At 41.7% G+C, this 19022-nt stretch overlaps 1 protein-coding gene across 3 annotated transcripts in view; it reads left to right on the top strand.

The window, feature by feature from the left end:
- LOC127424749 (cytosolic acyl coenzyme A thioester hydrolase-like) overlaps positions 1-19022 on the top strand; it is a 166135-nt gene that overhangs the window by 126309 nt on the left and 20804 nt on the right. For all 3 annotated transcript variants that reach the window (XM_051670184.1, XM_051670182.1, XM_051670183.1), the window contains one exon: positions 13789-13973. In XM_051670184.1, the coding sequence (XP_051526144.1) occupies positions 13789-13973 (185 nt within the window). The remainder of the gene's footprint in view (positions 1-13788; positions 13974-19022) is intronic.

Here is a 19022-nt window from a genome sequence, read left to right as displayed (position 1 = left end):
TATATATATATATATATATATATATATATATATATATATATATATATATACTCTACCTGTCAAAACATTTGAAACACTTGACTGAAATGTTTCTCATGATCTTAAAAAATTTTTGATCTGAAGGTGTATGCTTAAATATTTGAAATTAGTTTTGTAGACAAAAATATAATTGTGCCACCATATTAATTTATTTCATTCTAAAACTAAAATATAATTTAAAAAACAGTTTTTGAAATTGGTGACTTGGACCAAATAATAAAGAAAAGCAGCCAATAAGTGCCCAACATAGATGGGAACTCCTTCAGTACTGTTTAAAAAGCATCCCAGGGTGATACCTCAAGAAGTTGGTTGAGAAAATGTCAAGAGTACATGTCTGCAAATTCTAGGCAAAGGGTGACTACTTTGAAGATGCTAAAATATAACACAGTTTTGATTTATTTTGGATTTTGTTTAGTCACAACATAATTCCCATAGTTCCATAGTTTTGATGACTTTACTATTATTCTAAAATGTAAAAAAAATAAAAAATAATTATAATAATAAGTGTAAGTGTTTCAAAACGTTTGACCAGTAGTGTATATATATATATATATATATATATATATATATATATATAAACATTAAAAATTAAACAAGGTGCAATGAAATACAGTAGAGGCCAGTTCTCACATTTGTGCACAGAACGTGGTCAAACTTCACACATGCAATCCATATGCATCCCAAAGAATTATCAACCGATGAACAAAACCGGGAGCTCTCCTGCACGACGTGTGCTTTGATGCTTCTAACACGAGAGAGTGCTGGAAACTCCGGACCATCTCATTAATACACTCATTCACAAGACGACAATAAACTTTATCTATGTTAGCTATGAGCTCTGAGAAAGTAAACTACTGTAGATGATCATATGGTACTTTGGTTTGCATGCTTTTTCTAAGTAACCATATTTATTTGGCTCAAGTAACGTGAACTAATTAAGTAGTTAACCAGTTGCAAGTAGACTTTACTTATACCTGTGATTAAAGTATGATTGATTTTATTATATTATTTAAATTGAGTTATAGCATATGTTATACAGTTAAAGGGCAATTATGACTGGACTTTAGATTAACACATTGAATTCTCCATATTACTTCTTAGCTCACATAAATTGCCACTTTTGTAAAATACTTATATTTGAGCAGAGAGGAATAGGTTGAATTTAACAGGTTTCAGGTTCACCAGATTGAACACTAATCACCCTAATGGGATCTTCATACAAATCACGACTACCAACCAGCAACAACAAAATAACCACAGTCAAAAGACCTAAAACTATTTTAATTCAAAATAACAATTAATATATTTCCCCATAAGATCCTTAATCTTGACCAAGCATACAGAACATAATTCTTCAAGCTCAATTTTGTACATGATTATTTAGAGATAGTAATATTTAAAACTAAAGTTTAACATATATTGGAATCATGGAATCATGATTCCAAAATGTGACATTTTGTGTTATGTTTGATTAGGACCACTTAATTGTTTTTATTCATAACAACTTTAGAGTTACAGTGTAATGGTAACTTGATTAAAACTAGTAAGAGGGTGAGTAACGTGACGCCATGCGAGGATTGGACGTGTGAACGGCGAGCTCTATGCACAAGTTTTAACACTTTTAATGATATAAACTGGTGAGATTCGATACACTCTGTTCCATAACTGTTTTGGGAGGACAATATGTCAAAGAATTCAAAATCCTCGGTCTCTGGAGACATTAAAAGACACTTACATGCTCAAGCTGATATCCCCGAGTGGGCCGCAAGCCAGGTAGTCGATTTGGTTGCAGAGATGCAGGAAATGCGGCGAGAGATGCTTGGCATGTTGGCAATGCTGACGAAGGTCATTGCTGACTTGGAGGATCTTGCTGTGATACGTCAATCGATCACTGCCATGGAGCCAAAGTTCTCTGAGATGGTTACAAGAGTGGGGGATGTCAAGAAACAGATTGATTATCTGGAGTCATCGGAGAGGGAATTGTCTGCTAATCCGCTATCTACCAAGGTGGATTTGGAGCATGTTTGGGAGAAGCTTGAGGACATGGAGAACCGTAGCCAGCGGAATAATGTCTGTATTGTCGGAATTCCTGAGGCCAAAGAGGGTCGGGATATGGTGAAATTCCTGGATGGGCTCCTTCCAAATCTGCTTGACATAAAAGGCCATAAGCTGGAAATCGAGCAAGCTCACAGGGTTCCGGCGCGGAGATCTGCGGAGGGAGACAGGCCCCAATCAGTTCTGGACAAATTGCTGAGATCATTCGATAAAGATCTTGTGTTACGCAAGGCGAGGTCTAAAGGAAGGCTTTCTTGGAAAAACCACAGCATTTTCTTGTTCCCAGACTTTGCGAATTCGACAAGAGAGAAATGTGATCTATTCAAGAAACTTTTACATCAATGGAAGGTCGCTTTTGCACTGATATTCCCGGCCAAATTGAGAAAAGATGCTAAGGAGGGCCGTAAAACATTCACATGCCCACAGCATGCGATGTCCTTCATAAAGTCAATGGAGTAAGTCATTTTGTGGTACTTTGCAGCTGAGTGGACCGGCTCACTGAACATTCACTTGACTGTTTGAGGAAACTGAGCATTTTTTTGTGCTGGTTGTGCTGGTTCTGCCTAGTGGCTGGAGTTTATTTTGCAGAGTGGCACACCTACGGGACAGTTTTGTGGATGAATCTACATGCTCTTTGAGTTTGTTCCGCCTATTGCCTGGAGTTTGTTTTATAGATAATTTTTTGCTGTGTAATTCTGTCTCACAAAATTTGTATAGAAACACCGGACTTGAGAAATCTGATGGCAAAGTTGTCGCGGGGGTCCTCATAGGTGTACATGGACTGTTTGAGTTTAGAGGCAGGATCAATGCGCACTTTTTTCTTTTTTCTGTTTGTTTTGTTCTGGGGGAAGTTCAGGTTTTAATGGTTGCACCAATGTTGGAATGTGGTCTTTATAATCTTGTTTTTGACAAATGATCTATTTTTTCTTATATGTCAAAATGTCAAAAGTTAATATGAGTGGATTGTCTCTCTCCATGTGGAATGTGAATGGGTTGGGGCACCCCATAAAAAGAAGGAAGGTTATTTCTGTTCTTAAGCGTAAGAAATATGTTATAGTGTTTCTTCAAGAAACGCACCTTTCTCCGCAGGAAGCGGAAAATTTTTGAAAGATATGGGGTGGGCATTTTTTTATAGTGCTGGCTCAAGTAAGAGCAGGGGAGTCATTACACTGATAAGTAAACATCTACAATTCAAATGTCTCAAACAGAGTAAAGATACTTTAGGAAGAGTCATTATTGTTTTAGCTGAAATTCAGGGGCAAAGTCTTATTTTGGCTAATATTTATGCACCTAACGTGGATGATCAGGGCTTTTTTATAGATATTGAAGGGATGTTGCAAGCCGCTGGCACCCCTCATAATATAATATTGGGAGGAGACTTTAATCTTTTGATGGACTCCTTGATCATAGTGAAGCAAATGTGTGCAAGCCCCCTAGTGCAACTTACAGATCTTACAGATATTTGGAGACTTTTGAACCCATCTGGTAGGGACTATAATTTTTTTTCATCAGTCCATAAGATTTACTGTAGAATAGATTTTTTATATATATATATATATATATATATATATATATATATCTAAGTCCTTCATTTCATCTGTTGTTGATTGCTCAATTGGAAACATTTTATCTCAGATCATGCCCTGGTGTGTTTAGAGGTGTTGACACATACGGAGAAAAATAAATCATATAGTTGGCATTTTAATGTATCCCTTTTGCAAAATCCTGCATTCCAACAAATGCTAAATACTGAAATCAATGTTTATATGGAGACCAACTGGTCCTCAGTATCCTCTGTGGGCATAGCTTTGGAGGCACTTAAGGTGGATCTTAGGGGTCGGATGATACAATATGCCTCATTCACCAAAAAATCCAAAGCACAAGAACTTGTGGAATTGGAAGGGAATATTAAAAGTGCAGAGGCAGAGCTGAAGCGCCGAATGTCATCTAATGGCCTCAGGGAATTGACCCGATTGAAATACAGATATAATTCTATTTTGTCATGGAAGGTGGAGTTTTGGCTATTCAGGGCAAGACAGTCATACTTTGAGTCAGGGGACAAAGTGGGGAAGCTTCTGGCTAGATATATATAGCAGAGAGAGTCTTTTTCTACCATTCCCTCAGTGAAATCTGCTGGTTGTGAAATATTTACCTCAGCCATTGATATTAATAATGCCTTTAAAGTGTTCTATCTTGATCTTTATAGTTCCACGTCTTTATCTACTGAAAAAGATATTAGAAACTTTGTGGAACCATTAGAACTCCCCAAATTGATGACTTAGCAAAACAATTCTCTTGATTCTGAGATAACCTTGGAGGAACTTGACGAGGTAATTAAGGCCTTACTTACAGGCAAGGCTCCGGGACCAGATGGTTTTGCCTCTGAATTTAGATCTTATGCTACAGAACTGGCTCCACTTTTGTTATAAATTTATACAGAATCATTAAAGAATGGAAAGCTTCCGCCAACCATGACACAAGCCCGGATCAGTCTGATTCTTAAAAAGGACAAAGATCCAAGCGAGTGTAAAAGTTACCGTCCAATTTCCCTGATCCAGCTAGATGTAAAAATGTTGTCAAAAATTCTAGCTAATCGATTAAGTAAAGTTATGACATCTCTTATACATATAGATCAAGTGGGGTTTATTCGGGGTCGTAGCTCTTCTGATAACATGCGTTTCATCGATATCATGTGGTCAGTGGCGAATGAGCAGACTCCAGTCACTGCCATCTCACTTGACTCACTTGAAAAAGGTGTTTGATATGGTAGAATGGGATTATCTTTTTAAGATTTTGGAAATGTATGGGTTTGGGAGTATGTTTATTGGTTGGATCAAGTTACTTTATAGACACCCTGTAGCAGCGGTTCAAACAAATGGATTAATTTCAGATTATTTTACTCTGGATAGGGGCACCCGGCAGGGTTGCCCTCTTCCCCATTATTGTTCTGTCTTGTCTGGAACCATTAGCAGCTGCGATAAGAAAGGAGGATAATTTTCCAGGGGTGGTGGCAGGAGGTATGGCGCATAAGTTTCTGCTTTACGCAGATTATATTTTATTATTATGCCTTGCCTCCACAAATTATTAATTCGTTTTCCAAGTTCTCAGGATACAAAGTCAATTGGTCTAAATCTGAAGCTTTGGCTAGGACAGCATACTGTCCAGTAATGGCCTTCCAGCCAGGCGCCTTCCAATGGCCCAAACAGGGCATTAAGTATTTAGGTATTTTACACTCGGCGACCTATATGAGAGTAGTGTGTTGAGATCCTTTGATAATTTGGTTCAACATTTTGGGATCCCCAGATCTCAGTTTTTTAGATATCTACAGCTGCGCCACTTGCTCTGTACTGTTTTTGGGAATAGCATACACCCCCCTAAAGCAGCAGATACTCTAGAAGAGGTGATTACTGCTTTTGGAAAAGGTTATGAGGCATCAGTGTATTACTCCTTGTTAATTCAGAGTCTGGGGGACGGAGCCTCAGCCACTCTCAAGAGATTATGGGAGAAAGATTTAAACTTGGAATTGGAGGAGGGAGAATGGGTTAGGATTCTAAAAAACATAAAAACTGCATCTAGAGATGCAAGGGTGCACCTTATACAATACAATTACAATATACAATTTACATCGATTCTTTTGGACCCCCTCTAAATTGTATAGACTTGGTCTTAAAGACACACCCACCTGCTGGTGATGCCAGTTAGAGGATGGAAACATAACCCATGTCTTTTTCAGAGTCTGGTGTGCGATGTGTTAGGCACTCGGCTGTCTCGTAGAGGGAGCCCTAGCCTGAGTGATCATGTCTACCACCATGGGTGGTAGGTCACTTAGGTCTTCCACGTCCCGTCCAAGGGCCAGATGTGGAGATTCCAGAGGTCTAGTCGCGGGTGCCAGATGGTGCCCTGTCCCTGAGAAAGAAGGTCCTTCCTCAGGGGAATTCGCTGGGGGGGGTCTGCAGCGAGGAGCATGAGGTCCGAGAACCACATCTGGGTGGGCCAGTAGGTTGCTACTAGGATGACCTGCTTCTCATCCTCCCTGACCTTGCACAGGGTCTGTGCAAGTAGGCTCACTGGGGGAAACGCATATTTGTGTAATCCTGGGGGCCAGCTGTGTGCCAGCTTGTCTATACCGAGGGGTGCCTCGGTCAGGGTGTACAAAGCGGGCAGTGAGAGGATTCCCGGGAAGCAAACAGGTCTACCTGTGCTCGACCGAATCGACTCCAAATCAGCTGGACCACCTGGGGGTGGAGTCTCCACTCTCCCCTGAGCGTAGCCTGACGTGACAGCGTGTCCACCGCGGTGTTGAGGTCACCCGGGATGTGAGTGGCTCGCAGCGACTTGACGGTGGGTGAGTTGTGACATGCAACGGGAGCATAGACCGCCTTGACGGTGTGGCCACCGCTGAGGATGTCATATGCCCCAGGAGCCTCTGAAAAAGTTTCAGTGGAACCGCTGTCTTCTGTCTGAACGCCTTCAGACAGTTCAGCACCAACTGTGCACGCTCGTTCGTGAGGCGCGCCATCATCGAGACTGAGTCCAACTCCAAGCCAAGAAAAGAGATGCTCTGAACCGGGGAGAGATTGCTTTTTTCCCAGTTGATCCGAAGCCCCATTCGGCTGAGGTGCATGAGCACCAGGTCCCTGTGCGCACACAACACATCCCAAGAGTGAGCTAAGATTAGCCAGTCGTTGAGATAATTGAGGATGTGGATGCCCACTTCCCTTAGCGGGGCAAGGGCTGCCTCTGTGACCTTCTTGAAGACGCGAGGGGACAAGGACAGGCCAAAGGGGAGGACCTTGTACTGGTACACCCAGCCCTTGAAAGCAAACTGCAGGAAGGGTCTGTGTCGAGGTAAGACCGAGACATGGAAGTATGCGTCCTTCAGGTCTACCGCCATGAACCAATCTTGATGCCGGACGCTCGCTAAAATGCGTTTTTGCATCAGCATCTTGAACGGGAGTCTGTGCAAGGCCCGGTTCAGTACTCGCAGGTCCAAGATTGGCCGCAACCCACCGCCTTTCTTCGGTACGATGAAGTAGGGGCTGTAAAACCCCTTCTTCATCTCAGCTGGAGGGACAGGCTCTATTGCACCCTTCCGTAGAAGGGTAGCGATCTCTGCATGCAAGGTAGCAGCGTTCTTGCCCTTCACCAAGGTAAAGCGGACGCCGCTGAAACTGGGCGGGTGCCTGGCAAACTGAATCGCATAGCCGAGTCGGACGGTCCGGGCCAGCCATCATGACTGGTTGGAAAGCACGAGCCATGCGTCCAAACTCCGGGCGAGGGGGACAAAGGGGACAATAGCGTCGGATGTACCGGCGGGTGGGGCCTCGCGGCAGGGTGGAGCCTGAGGTGCCACGTCGAGGGGGCTCGAACCCCAGAGACATCGAAGCACTTACCTGGTTCCTGACGCCCACCATAAGATTGGTCGAGGAGGAATATTGTCCCCGCAGTCCGTCGGAACCGACCCGGTGTGGGCATGTTTGTGCCACAGCTGGGCGCACAGGGGCAGGGGGTCCACCGCTGGAGCGCCAAACCTGCCAAAATGGGACGGTGGACGGCGGTCGTGACGACGGCTGTGCGCACCTGACATGTGACCCAGGGAACAAGAAAACCACTCTTTTGTTGAAGTTTTGGGTACCGCAGCCTCTCTCATCTCGACCAGGTTAAACCAAAGGTGGAGCTCCTGGACCACCAGTGTGGACACCGCCTGCCCGAGAGACCACGCTGTGACCTTCATCGCCTGGAGAGTGAGGTCAGTCACCGAACGCAGTTCCTGCATCAATCCTGGGTCAGAACTACCCTCGTGTAGCTCTTTTAGCGCCTTGGCTTGGTGTACCTGCAGGAGAGCCATGGCGTGCAGGGCGGAGGTGGCTTGTCCAGTGGCACCGTAGGCCTTAGCCACCAGGGATGATGTAAACCTACAGGCCCTGGACGGGAGCTTCGTGCACCCGTGCCAGGTGGTGGTGTTCTGCGGGCAAAATTGCACCACGAGTGCCTTATCCACCTGGGGGATCACCGAATACCCCTTGGCCGCCCCACCCTTGGCCGCCTCACCAGGATAGTGAGAGCAGGGGAGCTGAAAGATTGGGATCGGGTAGTAAAATGTGCCCCCCACAATCTTGTCTGCTCCTCATGCACTTCCGGGAAGAAAGGGACCGGGGCGGGGCATGGCTGTGAGCGGCGCTCTGGGCCCAGGAACCAGTCATCGAACCGCAAGTGTTCAGGGGAGAGTAGAGGGTTCCACTCTAGCCCGACGCTCGTGGCTGCCCGGGAAAGCATGTCCGTCATCTCTACGTCGGCCTGAGACTGGGCGACCATACCCAAAGGAGGAAGCCCAGCCGAAGCCTCCGCGTCAGACTGGACGAGCCCACTCTCCGATGCTGCACTCGATAACTCATCGTCTTCCCGGGCTCCAAATAATTCAATTCTTTTAGAATTGAAAATATATTCTTTTAGAATATACTCTTATGTTTTGTTCTGCCGAAGCGCCCAGGGGCATTCTCTGCACTCCAGGGGGAGAAGCCGCTGACATGCACCGTAAATCCAGCAGTTTGAGGTGAACGGTAGGGAGAAATTGAATTCAGTGCACTGAATGCAACCGCTCGGCTCCGAAGAGAAAATCTGAATGAGTGGTTGCATACCAGCTCCTTTTATACCCGTATGTCAGGGGCAGTGGCATGCAAATTCCACTCGCCAATTCCCATTGGCCTTTTTTCAAAAAGCAGAGGTGTTTGGGGCTCCCAAGAGTGACCCCTAGTGTCACTACATCGACACAACGTCGAGTGAGTGACAGATAGGGAAAAGGTGTTTTATTTAATTAACTGTATTATTATTATCAACAGATTACAGTATAAGATTAGTAAATACATAAACTTTATAGCACATATATGCTGTACACAGGGTTGGGCGGATTACTTTAAGAAAATATTCTGGGCTGAATACTAAATACTCTTTCTGTATTTAGTAAAGTATTCCTAATACATCAAATAAAAAGTAAATTATTCAGAATACTTTTAGAATACATATTTATAAAGGCAAGGCACAATTGGAAGAATTACGTGTAATATGTCATTATTATCTTATCTGAAGTGCTACACCTCCAATTTTAACTAATCTAAGTGAATCTGAATAGCTTGTTTCTTAAAATTAGATGTAGTAGACACTAATATTTTTCTTAATGGAAGGCCGAAGACAAACAGAAGGCAGTTTGTGATCAGCTACAATATTTTAAAATTTGAACAACATTTTAATATTTAACCCATTATTTGATTGGACTGACAAAGAATAATATATTTTGACACAAACTTAGATAAGAATGCAAATGCAAATAAACCATATTTATTTTCGAGATAACTGGATGCCACATGCAAAAATTAAACAAAAATGAGGTCATGTGACAACAATGTAGTATATTAGGCTAATGATTTTAACTAGGCTTGCTTGCATATTTACATATTAAGCTTATATATTAATTTTATTTTCTATCTCTTTTATTAATGACATTTTTATTTTTGGGTGCTTTTAATTTTTTTTTACTCATCTAATATTTTTTGTGAATCACTATGTTTTTAAAAAGTGAGATATAAATATTAATATGTCTGTATGTTACAATATGTGTCACTCTGAACTAGCCTCCAAAATTTTACTTACAGTAGTTATTTACACTATGTTTTTCTTTCTTTGTTTGGACTCTGATCTATTTCAAGTCCTTTTTCCTCTTTCATTCTTTGCAGTACTTTCTCCCATATTTTACCTATTTATATATTTAGTCGTTAATAACTGCTAGGCTATTTCTCAACAGTTCTTCATTCTGCAAGTTTCTGATGTGGACATAACTCACCAAATGCGATCGAGAGCCATCAGTCTTTAACCCGACTTTAAATGTATGTACACAGCAACAATCACGGGAAACAATGTATAATGCGCGCAAATGTTATATTTGTGGAAAAAAACGTTGCCGACTGGATTGATGTTGGTGCACATCTGAAAGCACACTGATTGTGATTGGAAGCGCCTAACGGTGTGTCGTGCGGTTGCCAGAAATTCAATCCAGCCATCATTATACACAGGGTTGGGAGGGTTACTTTTGAAATGTATTCCACTACAGATTACACTATACATGCTGTAAAATGTAATTTGTAATGTATTTCGTTAGTTTAAATACTTTGGATTACTTCTTCAGCACTGGTAGATTTTTTCACTTGTTTTGACTATAAAAAGGGGTTTTACAGCCCCTACTTCATCGTACCGAAGAAAGGCGGTGGGTTGTGGCCAATCTTGGACTGCCAGTACAGTAAGACAAAATACACATGTTAAAAATACATTCTCTGAAAAACCTAAATATCTTATGCAATGTTGTTTCTAAAACAAGATAAATCAAATTGATCTTGTTTTAAGATATTTTTACAGGAAAACAATATAAAAATTATTATCAAGAATGTGATTTTTGCCCTAATATCAAAGGTCTTACTAGAAAAAAGAAATTATGATCTAACGTGAATTTTCTTGATAAAAAAATATGATCGTGCCTGGTAATATGTGCATGTAAAATGGCTAGAAATAGCATTTTAGCTTAGCGTAAAGCTGACAATTTACACAAGGTTTTTTTCTATTTCTTGTGCTCCAAACTAACTTCAAACGTACTCCTCTGTCTGCTCGTATGAATGTAACACATCATAAGAAAGTGTTTCACCGCTGCTCAAATGCTCTTTGGATCGCATCATTTATATGTCTAAATGTTTTCCATCTGAAAGAACTAAATATTAAATGAAACAAATGACAATAAAATGCAAAGTAATCTCTTCAGTAATCAAAATACTTTTTGAATGTAACTGTATTCTAAATACCAATGATTTAAATGTTAACTGTAGTGGAATACAGTTACTTATATTTTGTATTTTAAATACGTATTCCCGTTACTTTTATTTCGTTACTCCCCAACCCTGATTATACATGGATTATACATAGATGTTGTATTTTCTTCTTTTAGTGCTTGAAACCAAACCTTTTGGTGACCGTGGTCCATTTTTAAAGTATCCCAAAAATGTAACCCGTGATTATGTTTTCAAATGACCCCAATTTGGCATGAAACCCTGGAAATGCTGCAGTCAGGCGCTGCTGCTGATCTGGGGAAGAGAGAGTGAGAGAATGCAGCTTGCATCTGTGCTGTTCTGAAAAAAAAAAAAAAAAAAAAAAAAAGTAAATAAAGTTTCTCACTTGATTGACAAGATTTTTTTTTCTGCCTTGTTTTGTGGTAAATATGAGAGAAGTATTCTAAAAGTATTCTAACAAAATTTTATAAAGTAACTGTATTCTGAATACAGGTGCTTGAAAACGTAACGGAGGCTGAATACAGTTACTTTATTTTTGTATTCTTTATTCTTATATAACTATATCAGTTGAGTGACACATTCAAAGTCATTGTGTGAATATATAACCTAATATTTCTGAATAGCAGGATTTTTTTTTTTTAATACAGCCATGTCATAATTATTCAACCCTTATTGCATGTAGCTGTTTCTTAAATATGTAAGGCTACACAAGTAATTGTTTTAAAACAAAATGAAGTCATCAGTCTGCAATGGCACTTATTTCAGTTTTAAAATTTAAGTTTAGCGTTGTAAGCAAAAATTTATTTCTGTTCAAAAAATGCAATTAAAAATAAGCTGTCTCAAAAGCTAATAGAGGAGATTATTTCATTACACAAGAAAGGTCATGGCTAGAAGTACATTTCCAAGGCACTTCAATTTCCAATAGACAAAGTTGGCAGCACCATTCATAAATGTTTTAAATATGGTACAACAGCAACCTTCTTGGGGTGTGGAATAAAGCAAAACTTCACCAAGGGAAATGTTGACTTGAATATTCAAGAAGAAAGACCTGTGGAGTCCTGGAAGAAGGTTTTATAGACGTATGACACTAAACTGAAAATGAGTTTTAGACCCATGGGTCAGCCGTACATCTGGAGAAAAATGACAAGGTGATGACAAGAACAACACCATCCCCACATTCAAGCATGGTGGTGGGTCAGTCCTGTTATGGGGGTGTTTTGCGGCTGCAGGAAACGGCTATCCTGACTATGTGACTGACACCATGGATTATTTCAGGTATCAGGGCATTTTGGCATGAAAAATGTGATGCCTTCAGTGTGTAAATTGAAGCTCAGTGAACACTGGACTTTCCAGCAAGACAATAACACCAATAATACATCCAAGTTGTCCAAATTCTGGTTTAGGGGTAGGTCGTGGAATGTCCTTAAATGGCATTTCAGTCCATCATTAAAATCCCATTGCAAACATTTGTTGGGATTTCAAGGAAGCAGTGGCAGCACAGAAACCAAAGAATGTCAATGAGCTGGAAGCTTTTGCTCATGAGAAATGTGTAAAAATTCTAATAGAGAGGTGTCCGAAGCCTGAGAACACATACCTGAAACATTTATTTTCTGTTATTAAGTATAAAGGATGCTCCACAAATGATAGACTTTGGGGGTTTAATATTTTTTACATGATATTGACATGTCATGATATTAACATGTGGAGAGAATTAGTTATTTTTTATTTTAGAATTTGGGTAAACTGAACACTTTGTTCTCAAAATCACTCAAATGTGTATTAAAAACTTACTTTGACTGTTTACTGAGGTTTTAGTTGATGTGTTTTAATTCACATCACCAGAATGTATTGCTGGTCAGGGGGGCTGAATAATTTTGATTGTAACTGTACGTAATGCCGTTACATGTATTCCATTACAAGTGTTGGGGAGTAACGGAATACATGTAACGGGATTACGTATTTAAAATACAAAATATAAGTAACTGTATTCCACTACATTTACAATTTAAATCATTGGTAATTAGAATACAGTTACATTCAAAAAGTATTTTGATTACTGAAGAGATTACTTTGCATTTTATTGTCATTTGTTTCATTTCATATTTAGTCCTTTCAGATGGAAAACATTTATACATATAAATTATGTGATCCAAAGTGCATTTGAACAGCAGTGAAACACTTTCTTGTGATGTGTTACATTCATACGAGCAGACAGAGAAGTAAGTTTGAAGTACACATGTAAATACCATTCCCTGTCCATTACTGCCCAACCCTGACTGTACAGTATACAAGACACTAACAATTAGTGGTGAATTCACTAAACATTTTCATTTGTCTTACTAATTTAGTTTAATCAGAGCAATCAGTGCTGAAATAGTGCTGCACCTTGAGTATATAAGTTAAGTCTTTCTCATTCCTTTCTGCGCAAACATGGCTTCTTTCTATGTAAATAAGGGTTATTAAGTTATTATAGGGTAGATTGCGCTTCTTCTCTCTAAACTATCATTGCGCTATTGCCATCAGAGGACAGAAGGCAGTAAACTGAATTTTATTTAAAAGAGATGTTCATGTACATTTTCTAAATTAATTATGGCAACAGTAGCCTAATCCATCAAATAATGATCAAATTATGTTGGAGAGCATTATAACTTGGAAAATATCCAAATGCGCAGTATAGTCAAGCACTTTCATCGGGCGCAATCCATTCTTAGTGAATTCCCCCCGTAGTCTGCTGATATTGAACTGAAGGAAATACTGTTTTAATTAACCACATTATTTTGTAAGACACTGTCATCTGCCTTAGAATGAAGATGACACTATATAATGATCAGTAAATGTAATGCATGACTCTCTGTGACCCCTGCAGGCTGTGTGATTACTGTCTCTGGGCGAATGACCTTCACCAGTAATAAGTCGATGGAGATTGAGGTTTTTGTTGATGCTGATCCACTGGTGGAGGTTGAGAAAGGGAAATATCGGGCTGTCACAGCCTTCTTCACCTACATCTCCCTGGATAAGGACAGCAAACCCCTGCCTGTACCACCACTGAAGGTGAGCGATGTCCAGCTTATGTACTGTTGATCGGGGTTTACATAAACAGGCCAAGAGGCGCTGTCTAGAACAGGGTTTCCCAGCATAGGGGTCACCCGAGCTCTCAGGGGTCGCCTTGCCTACGTGAAGCTAAAAAAGGGGTCCTCTGAGAATAAGGTTGGGAACCACTGATCTTGGATATATTCCAGGGCTGTGTGAGACAGGAGTTGGTGACCTAAGTTTCAAGCACTGAACTATTTCTGAGTCAAAGCATTTTTTTTTTCATCTTGGTGGTGGACTTCACATATTTTGCCATTAAACAAGTCTTTTGCTACCTAAATCTTACAGCGTACTGCACAATATAACTGTGTACAACCTACAGTACTATTTTTAAAACTATAGTACATGAAGAAGTATGCATTATGCAATAATAAATATTTGAGTCAGTAGTAGGCTACATTGTTGCATTTTTAATATTGTTAAACCTCATAATAGTGCATATCATTGCAATTCAGTGAGTAGCATCCTGTCATCTCAGAAAGTATAGGTTATTATGCTTTTTTAATTCAAGTTTCTAAAAATGTGTGTACAATCAAATATTGAGTCAATATTGAGAAAAAGATGTTTAAAATCACAGTTGAAATTACTATCATACTGGAAATGGAAAGTTAAATCAAGCACATTGCATTTTGGCAAATGTAGTAGGCCATCTGTGTATTGCCTGAATACAGAAAATTTGCATAGTTATTGTATGCTTCGTTCAGGTCCTCCTGGGACCTTTGAACAAGGTCGGAAGTCGTAAATACGATGTGATGTGCGTTCAAATGATTTCAGTTGGAAAGAATGTACCCATTTTGCTATATAATTTTTCTTTCTCTCATTTTCATTTACTGGCAAAGACAAAAAAACATCATGGTTACTTGTGTAACCTCCTTTCCTGATGGAGGGAACGAGACGTTGTGTCGATGTAGTGACACTAGGGGTCACTCTTGGGAGCCCGAGACACCTCTGGTCTTTGATAAAAGGCCAATGAAAATTGGCGAGTGGTATTTGCATGCCACTTCCCCGGACATACGGGTATAAAAGGAGCTGGTATGCAACCACTCATTCAGGTTTTATGCTGAGGAGCCAATATAAGGTCCGGCCATTTCAGCGGGTAGTTCAGCGTTGTGACAGGAGGGACACAATGTCTCGTTCCCTCCATCAGGGAACGGAGGTTACAAAAGTAACCATGACGTTCCCTATCTGTCACTCACTCGACGTTGTGTCAATGTAGTGACACTAGGGGTCCCTATACGAAACGCCACAATTGGCAGAACTGTGTTACGTGAACTGGCGGTGTGTGGTGGGCAGACTACTGTGTGCCTCATAGCCAGCACACCAGGTCGACACATAACCTCCCCCAACATAGTTATGAGAGTCGAACGGCCCTTTGGGGACAAGTCGACTACCCAAAAGATAGAGACAGGCTAACCCAGTCGTGGCCTCTTTTCCCCTTCTTTTTTTCCACTCCCTAAAAAAGAAGGGGAATTATCCGACTGGGCCGCCAGGTCTAGTCAGGGGGTGTCCCTCCCAAGGGGAAGACACCGCGGAGACCACACCTCGCCCAAAGAGAGGGGGGGATATTTAAGTGGAAAAATACGTCACATGGTCTTTCCAACCATGTGGAGAGTCTTCAAGGTAGATCCTACCCAACGGGGGAGAAGTTACTACAAACATGGAGACTGGGGCAGAGCACGCAGTTTGCCAACAGGGAAACGAACTAGCGGAAGATATATATCGCATGGAGTTAGCTTTACAGGGAACCGCCACATGTGGAGCACCTACCCCAGAACAGGACTCTTAGTTAGCACGTGTACTGGGCTGGCAGCAAGTCTCTCCAAAAACTCGACTGCCACAGGGCTCGGAGGAAGTCAACCAGAGAACAAAGTTTGTGAACACTACTGGGAATTAATGGCGCACGTCTTCAGCTCAAAAGGAGGTGGAAGGTGCTATGTGCAAGCGATACACCCGGCCAGCTATCCTGGGCTTATCCGCTTGTATTGCGTGCCACTATCTGGGATGAAACCGGTTCCACCCGGAGGTTGTAGAACCTTGCAAAGGTGTTGGGTGTTGCCCAGCCTGCTGCTCTGCAAATATCTGTTGGAGAGGCATCCCTGGCCAGGGCAGCAATGTACACCTTCAAGGTGAAAGGGGACAGCCTCCCTTCCAACCTCTCCTGCAGGAAGGAAAGCACTGATCCGACTGCGCATCTCTGGGGGTCTTCCCGTCGGGAAGAACACCACTTAGCAAACAGACGCCACTTAAAGGCATACAGGCGCCTCATAGAGGGGGCCCTAGCCTGAGTGATCGTGTCTACCACCACAGGTGGTAGACCACTTAGGTCTTCCGCGACCCGTCCAGGGGCCAGACATGGAGATTCCAGAGGTCTGGTCGCGGGTGCCAGATGGTGACCCGTCCCTGAGAAAGCAGGTCCTTCCTCAGGGGAATTCGCCAGTGGGGGCTGTCGCGAGGAGCATGAGGTCCGAGACCCACGTCTGGGCCAGTAGGCTGCTACCAGGATGATCTGCTCCTCATCCTCCCTGACCTTGCACAGGGTCTGTGCAAGTAGGCTCACTGGGGCTGAGGGGGGCCTCGGTCAGGGCGTACCAGAGCGGGCAGTGGGGAGGATACTTGGGAGGCGAACAGGTGCACCTGTGCCTGTCCGAATCGACTCCAAATCAGCTGGACCACCTGAGGGTGGAGTCTTCACTCTCCCCTGAGGGTAACCTGTCATGACAGCGCCTCCGCTGTAGTGTTGAGGTTGCCCGGGATGTGAGTGGTACAATGAGAGAACAGACCGCCTTGGCGGTTGACATATGCTATCATTGCCGTGTTGTCTGTCTGAACTAACACGTGCTTGCCCTGGATCAAAGGCCGAAACCTCCGCAGGGCGAGCAGAATTGTCAACAACTCGAGGCAGTTGATGTGCCAATGCAGTCGCGGGCCCGTCCACAAGCCGGCGGCTGCAGACCAGCCATCGTGATGGATTGGAAAGCGCAAGCCACGCGTCCAAGTTCCGTGCAATGGAGACCAAAGGAACAATTTCGTCGGACGTACCGGCAGGTGGGGCCTCGTGGCGGGGCGGAGCTTGAGGTGCCACACCATGTCGTGGCCATGCTGAGTCTAAGGACATCGAAGCACTTACCTGGCTCCTTGTGACCACTCCCAGAACAGCCTGGGACGGGGTAGGAAGAGGCCTGTATACTATAACTACAAACTAGCAAAAATAGGTTGTGAAACATAGTATGTTATTCAAAAATAGTAGCATACAGATAATTGCAAGCTGTGCACAGTATGCATACTATAACACAAATAGCATAGCTAGAGTAGCAATTCCAAACATAGCCATAGTCTTGTGAAAGGAGGATTCATATCCATCATTACCTGCCAAGGAAGAGGCAAAAAAGTAGTAGTGATCAATTACTTTGGCCAGGCATTTGTCACATGGGTCTGTGGTGTCCATGTAGTGCCTTAAGTGTCTATTATATTGGCAAAATCCTGAAAGCTGAAAAACACTGGCTTCGCAGCCTGTAATTGGAGTTAGAAAGGCATTGAGGCACAATCATATTGAGATGCCTTTAAAAGGTACATTTTTGAAGGCAACATACTGAACTGCATATGTGCGGTTCAGAGGTTGACATTTGAAGAAGTGTTTGAAAGCCATTAAATAAAGCTCACTTTTTTTAAGACCAGTCATGGCGTTATGGCGCCAAGGAAGGCTGTCTTAAACCAGTGTCCTTGTAAGGTGCCTTCATATACAAATCACAGCCTGTAAAGTTATTAAATGACTGGGCAGTGAGCTTTTGCTTTTGGTCGCAGCCATAGAATCTGGCAAACGGTGCAGTTTTAGAGTGCACTGTGGTCCACTTCAGTATCTTCATGGAAAGACTATAACACAGAGAGAGAAATTGTCATCCTGTGAGAGTCACAGTTCACTTTTGATTTGATTGGCATCATATTTGATTTACAACATGAACCCTTACAGTATAACATCCACATGTTCAGTTTTCAGCAACTTGGCCCGCACTGGTTAACAACAGTGTGAACTACGCTGACATGGAGAGGTTATCATAACAGAAGTCATTTACATGTACATATAAAAGTCTTAATGGTACAGTAGCAAAATCAGCCTCTTTAATTCAAAGGGTCAGAGAGATGGTGGAAAATGGTCACCATAAACTTAATTGTGTCTAAACTAAATATAAAATAAATAAATCTTTAAAATATTATTTTAAATTAAAGCAGGGTCCAACCCAGGAAGCCACCAGGAGCAGCTGAATATTTGTGTTTGCCTAATGAGTGGAAATCCATCCTCAATATGCAACATTCCTGGAAATCCCTTGATACTTTATTCCAGTATATTCTCGCCATTTTTCAGTTTTCTCATGGGAGTTTTCAGGTCAGCTGTTATTCAGCGTCTCACTGTGAATCTCACAGATGTTTTTGTATCACACTGGTTAAGCATCAGACCCATTCAAACTAAGGGGACTTGTGAATTTTGAATGCAGCCTCCATAAAAAAAGTATCTTTGTAAAAGTATTATTGTTGGTAAAAAAAAAAAAATAAAAATAAAAAGTATTTGTCTAAAAACTGTGGTAGACATTCTTATATTTGTGTAGAATCACAAATTAGGTCAAAAGTTTAACTCAGAGACTCTATTAAAACACCTCTTTCTGATCAGATACTTGCTAATTGTGAGATAAAGAATGGCCGCAAAACAACATGATCACACGAAAGCTCAACATTTTGTTCCAGTAGACTGATTTCGAACCCATTCTGCCGAGTAACTGACAAGTGCCATGTCCCATCAGAAATGTTTGCATCAGTTCAAGTGTCTTTACCGTCTCCTGTTGCGTAACAAATAGCTTTCCTCCTGTTCTATCGTACTCCTGTTATTGCTGCTCATGTTTGCATTTAGTTGTTTTAAGAGATGTCTTAAATCATTAAGCCTTTGTACTGCTGAACTTCGTACTTGTTCAAATAAAAAGTCCAAAAAAATGCATGCAGTTACAGTCTACAGTTACTTTT

This window comes from Myxocyprinus asiaticus, chromosome 33, assembly GCF_019703515.2.
Source record: "Myxocyprinus asiaticus isolate MX2 ecotype Aquarium Trade chromosome 33, UBuf_Myxa_2, whole genome shotgun sequence".
NCBI classification, from domain to species: domain Eukaryota; kingdom Metazoa; phylum Chordata; class Actinopteri; order Cypriniformes; family Catostomidae; genus Myxocyprinus; species Myxocyprinus asiaticus.
The sequence above is the reverse complement of the archived record's forward strand: the minus strand, read 5'-3'. Positions and strand labels throughout refer to the sequence as shown.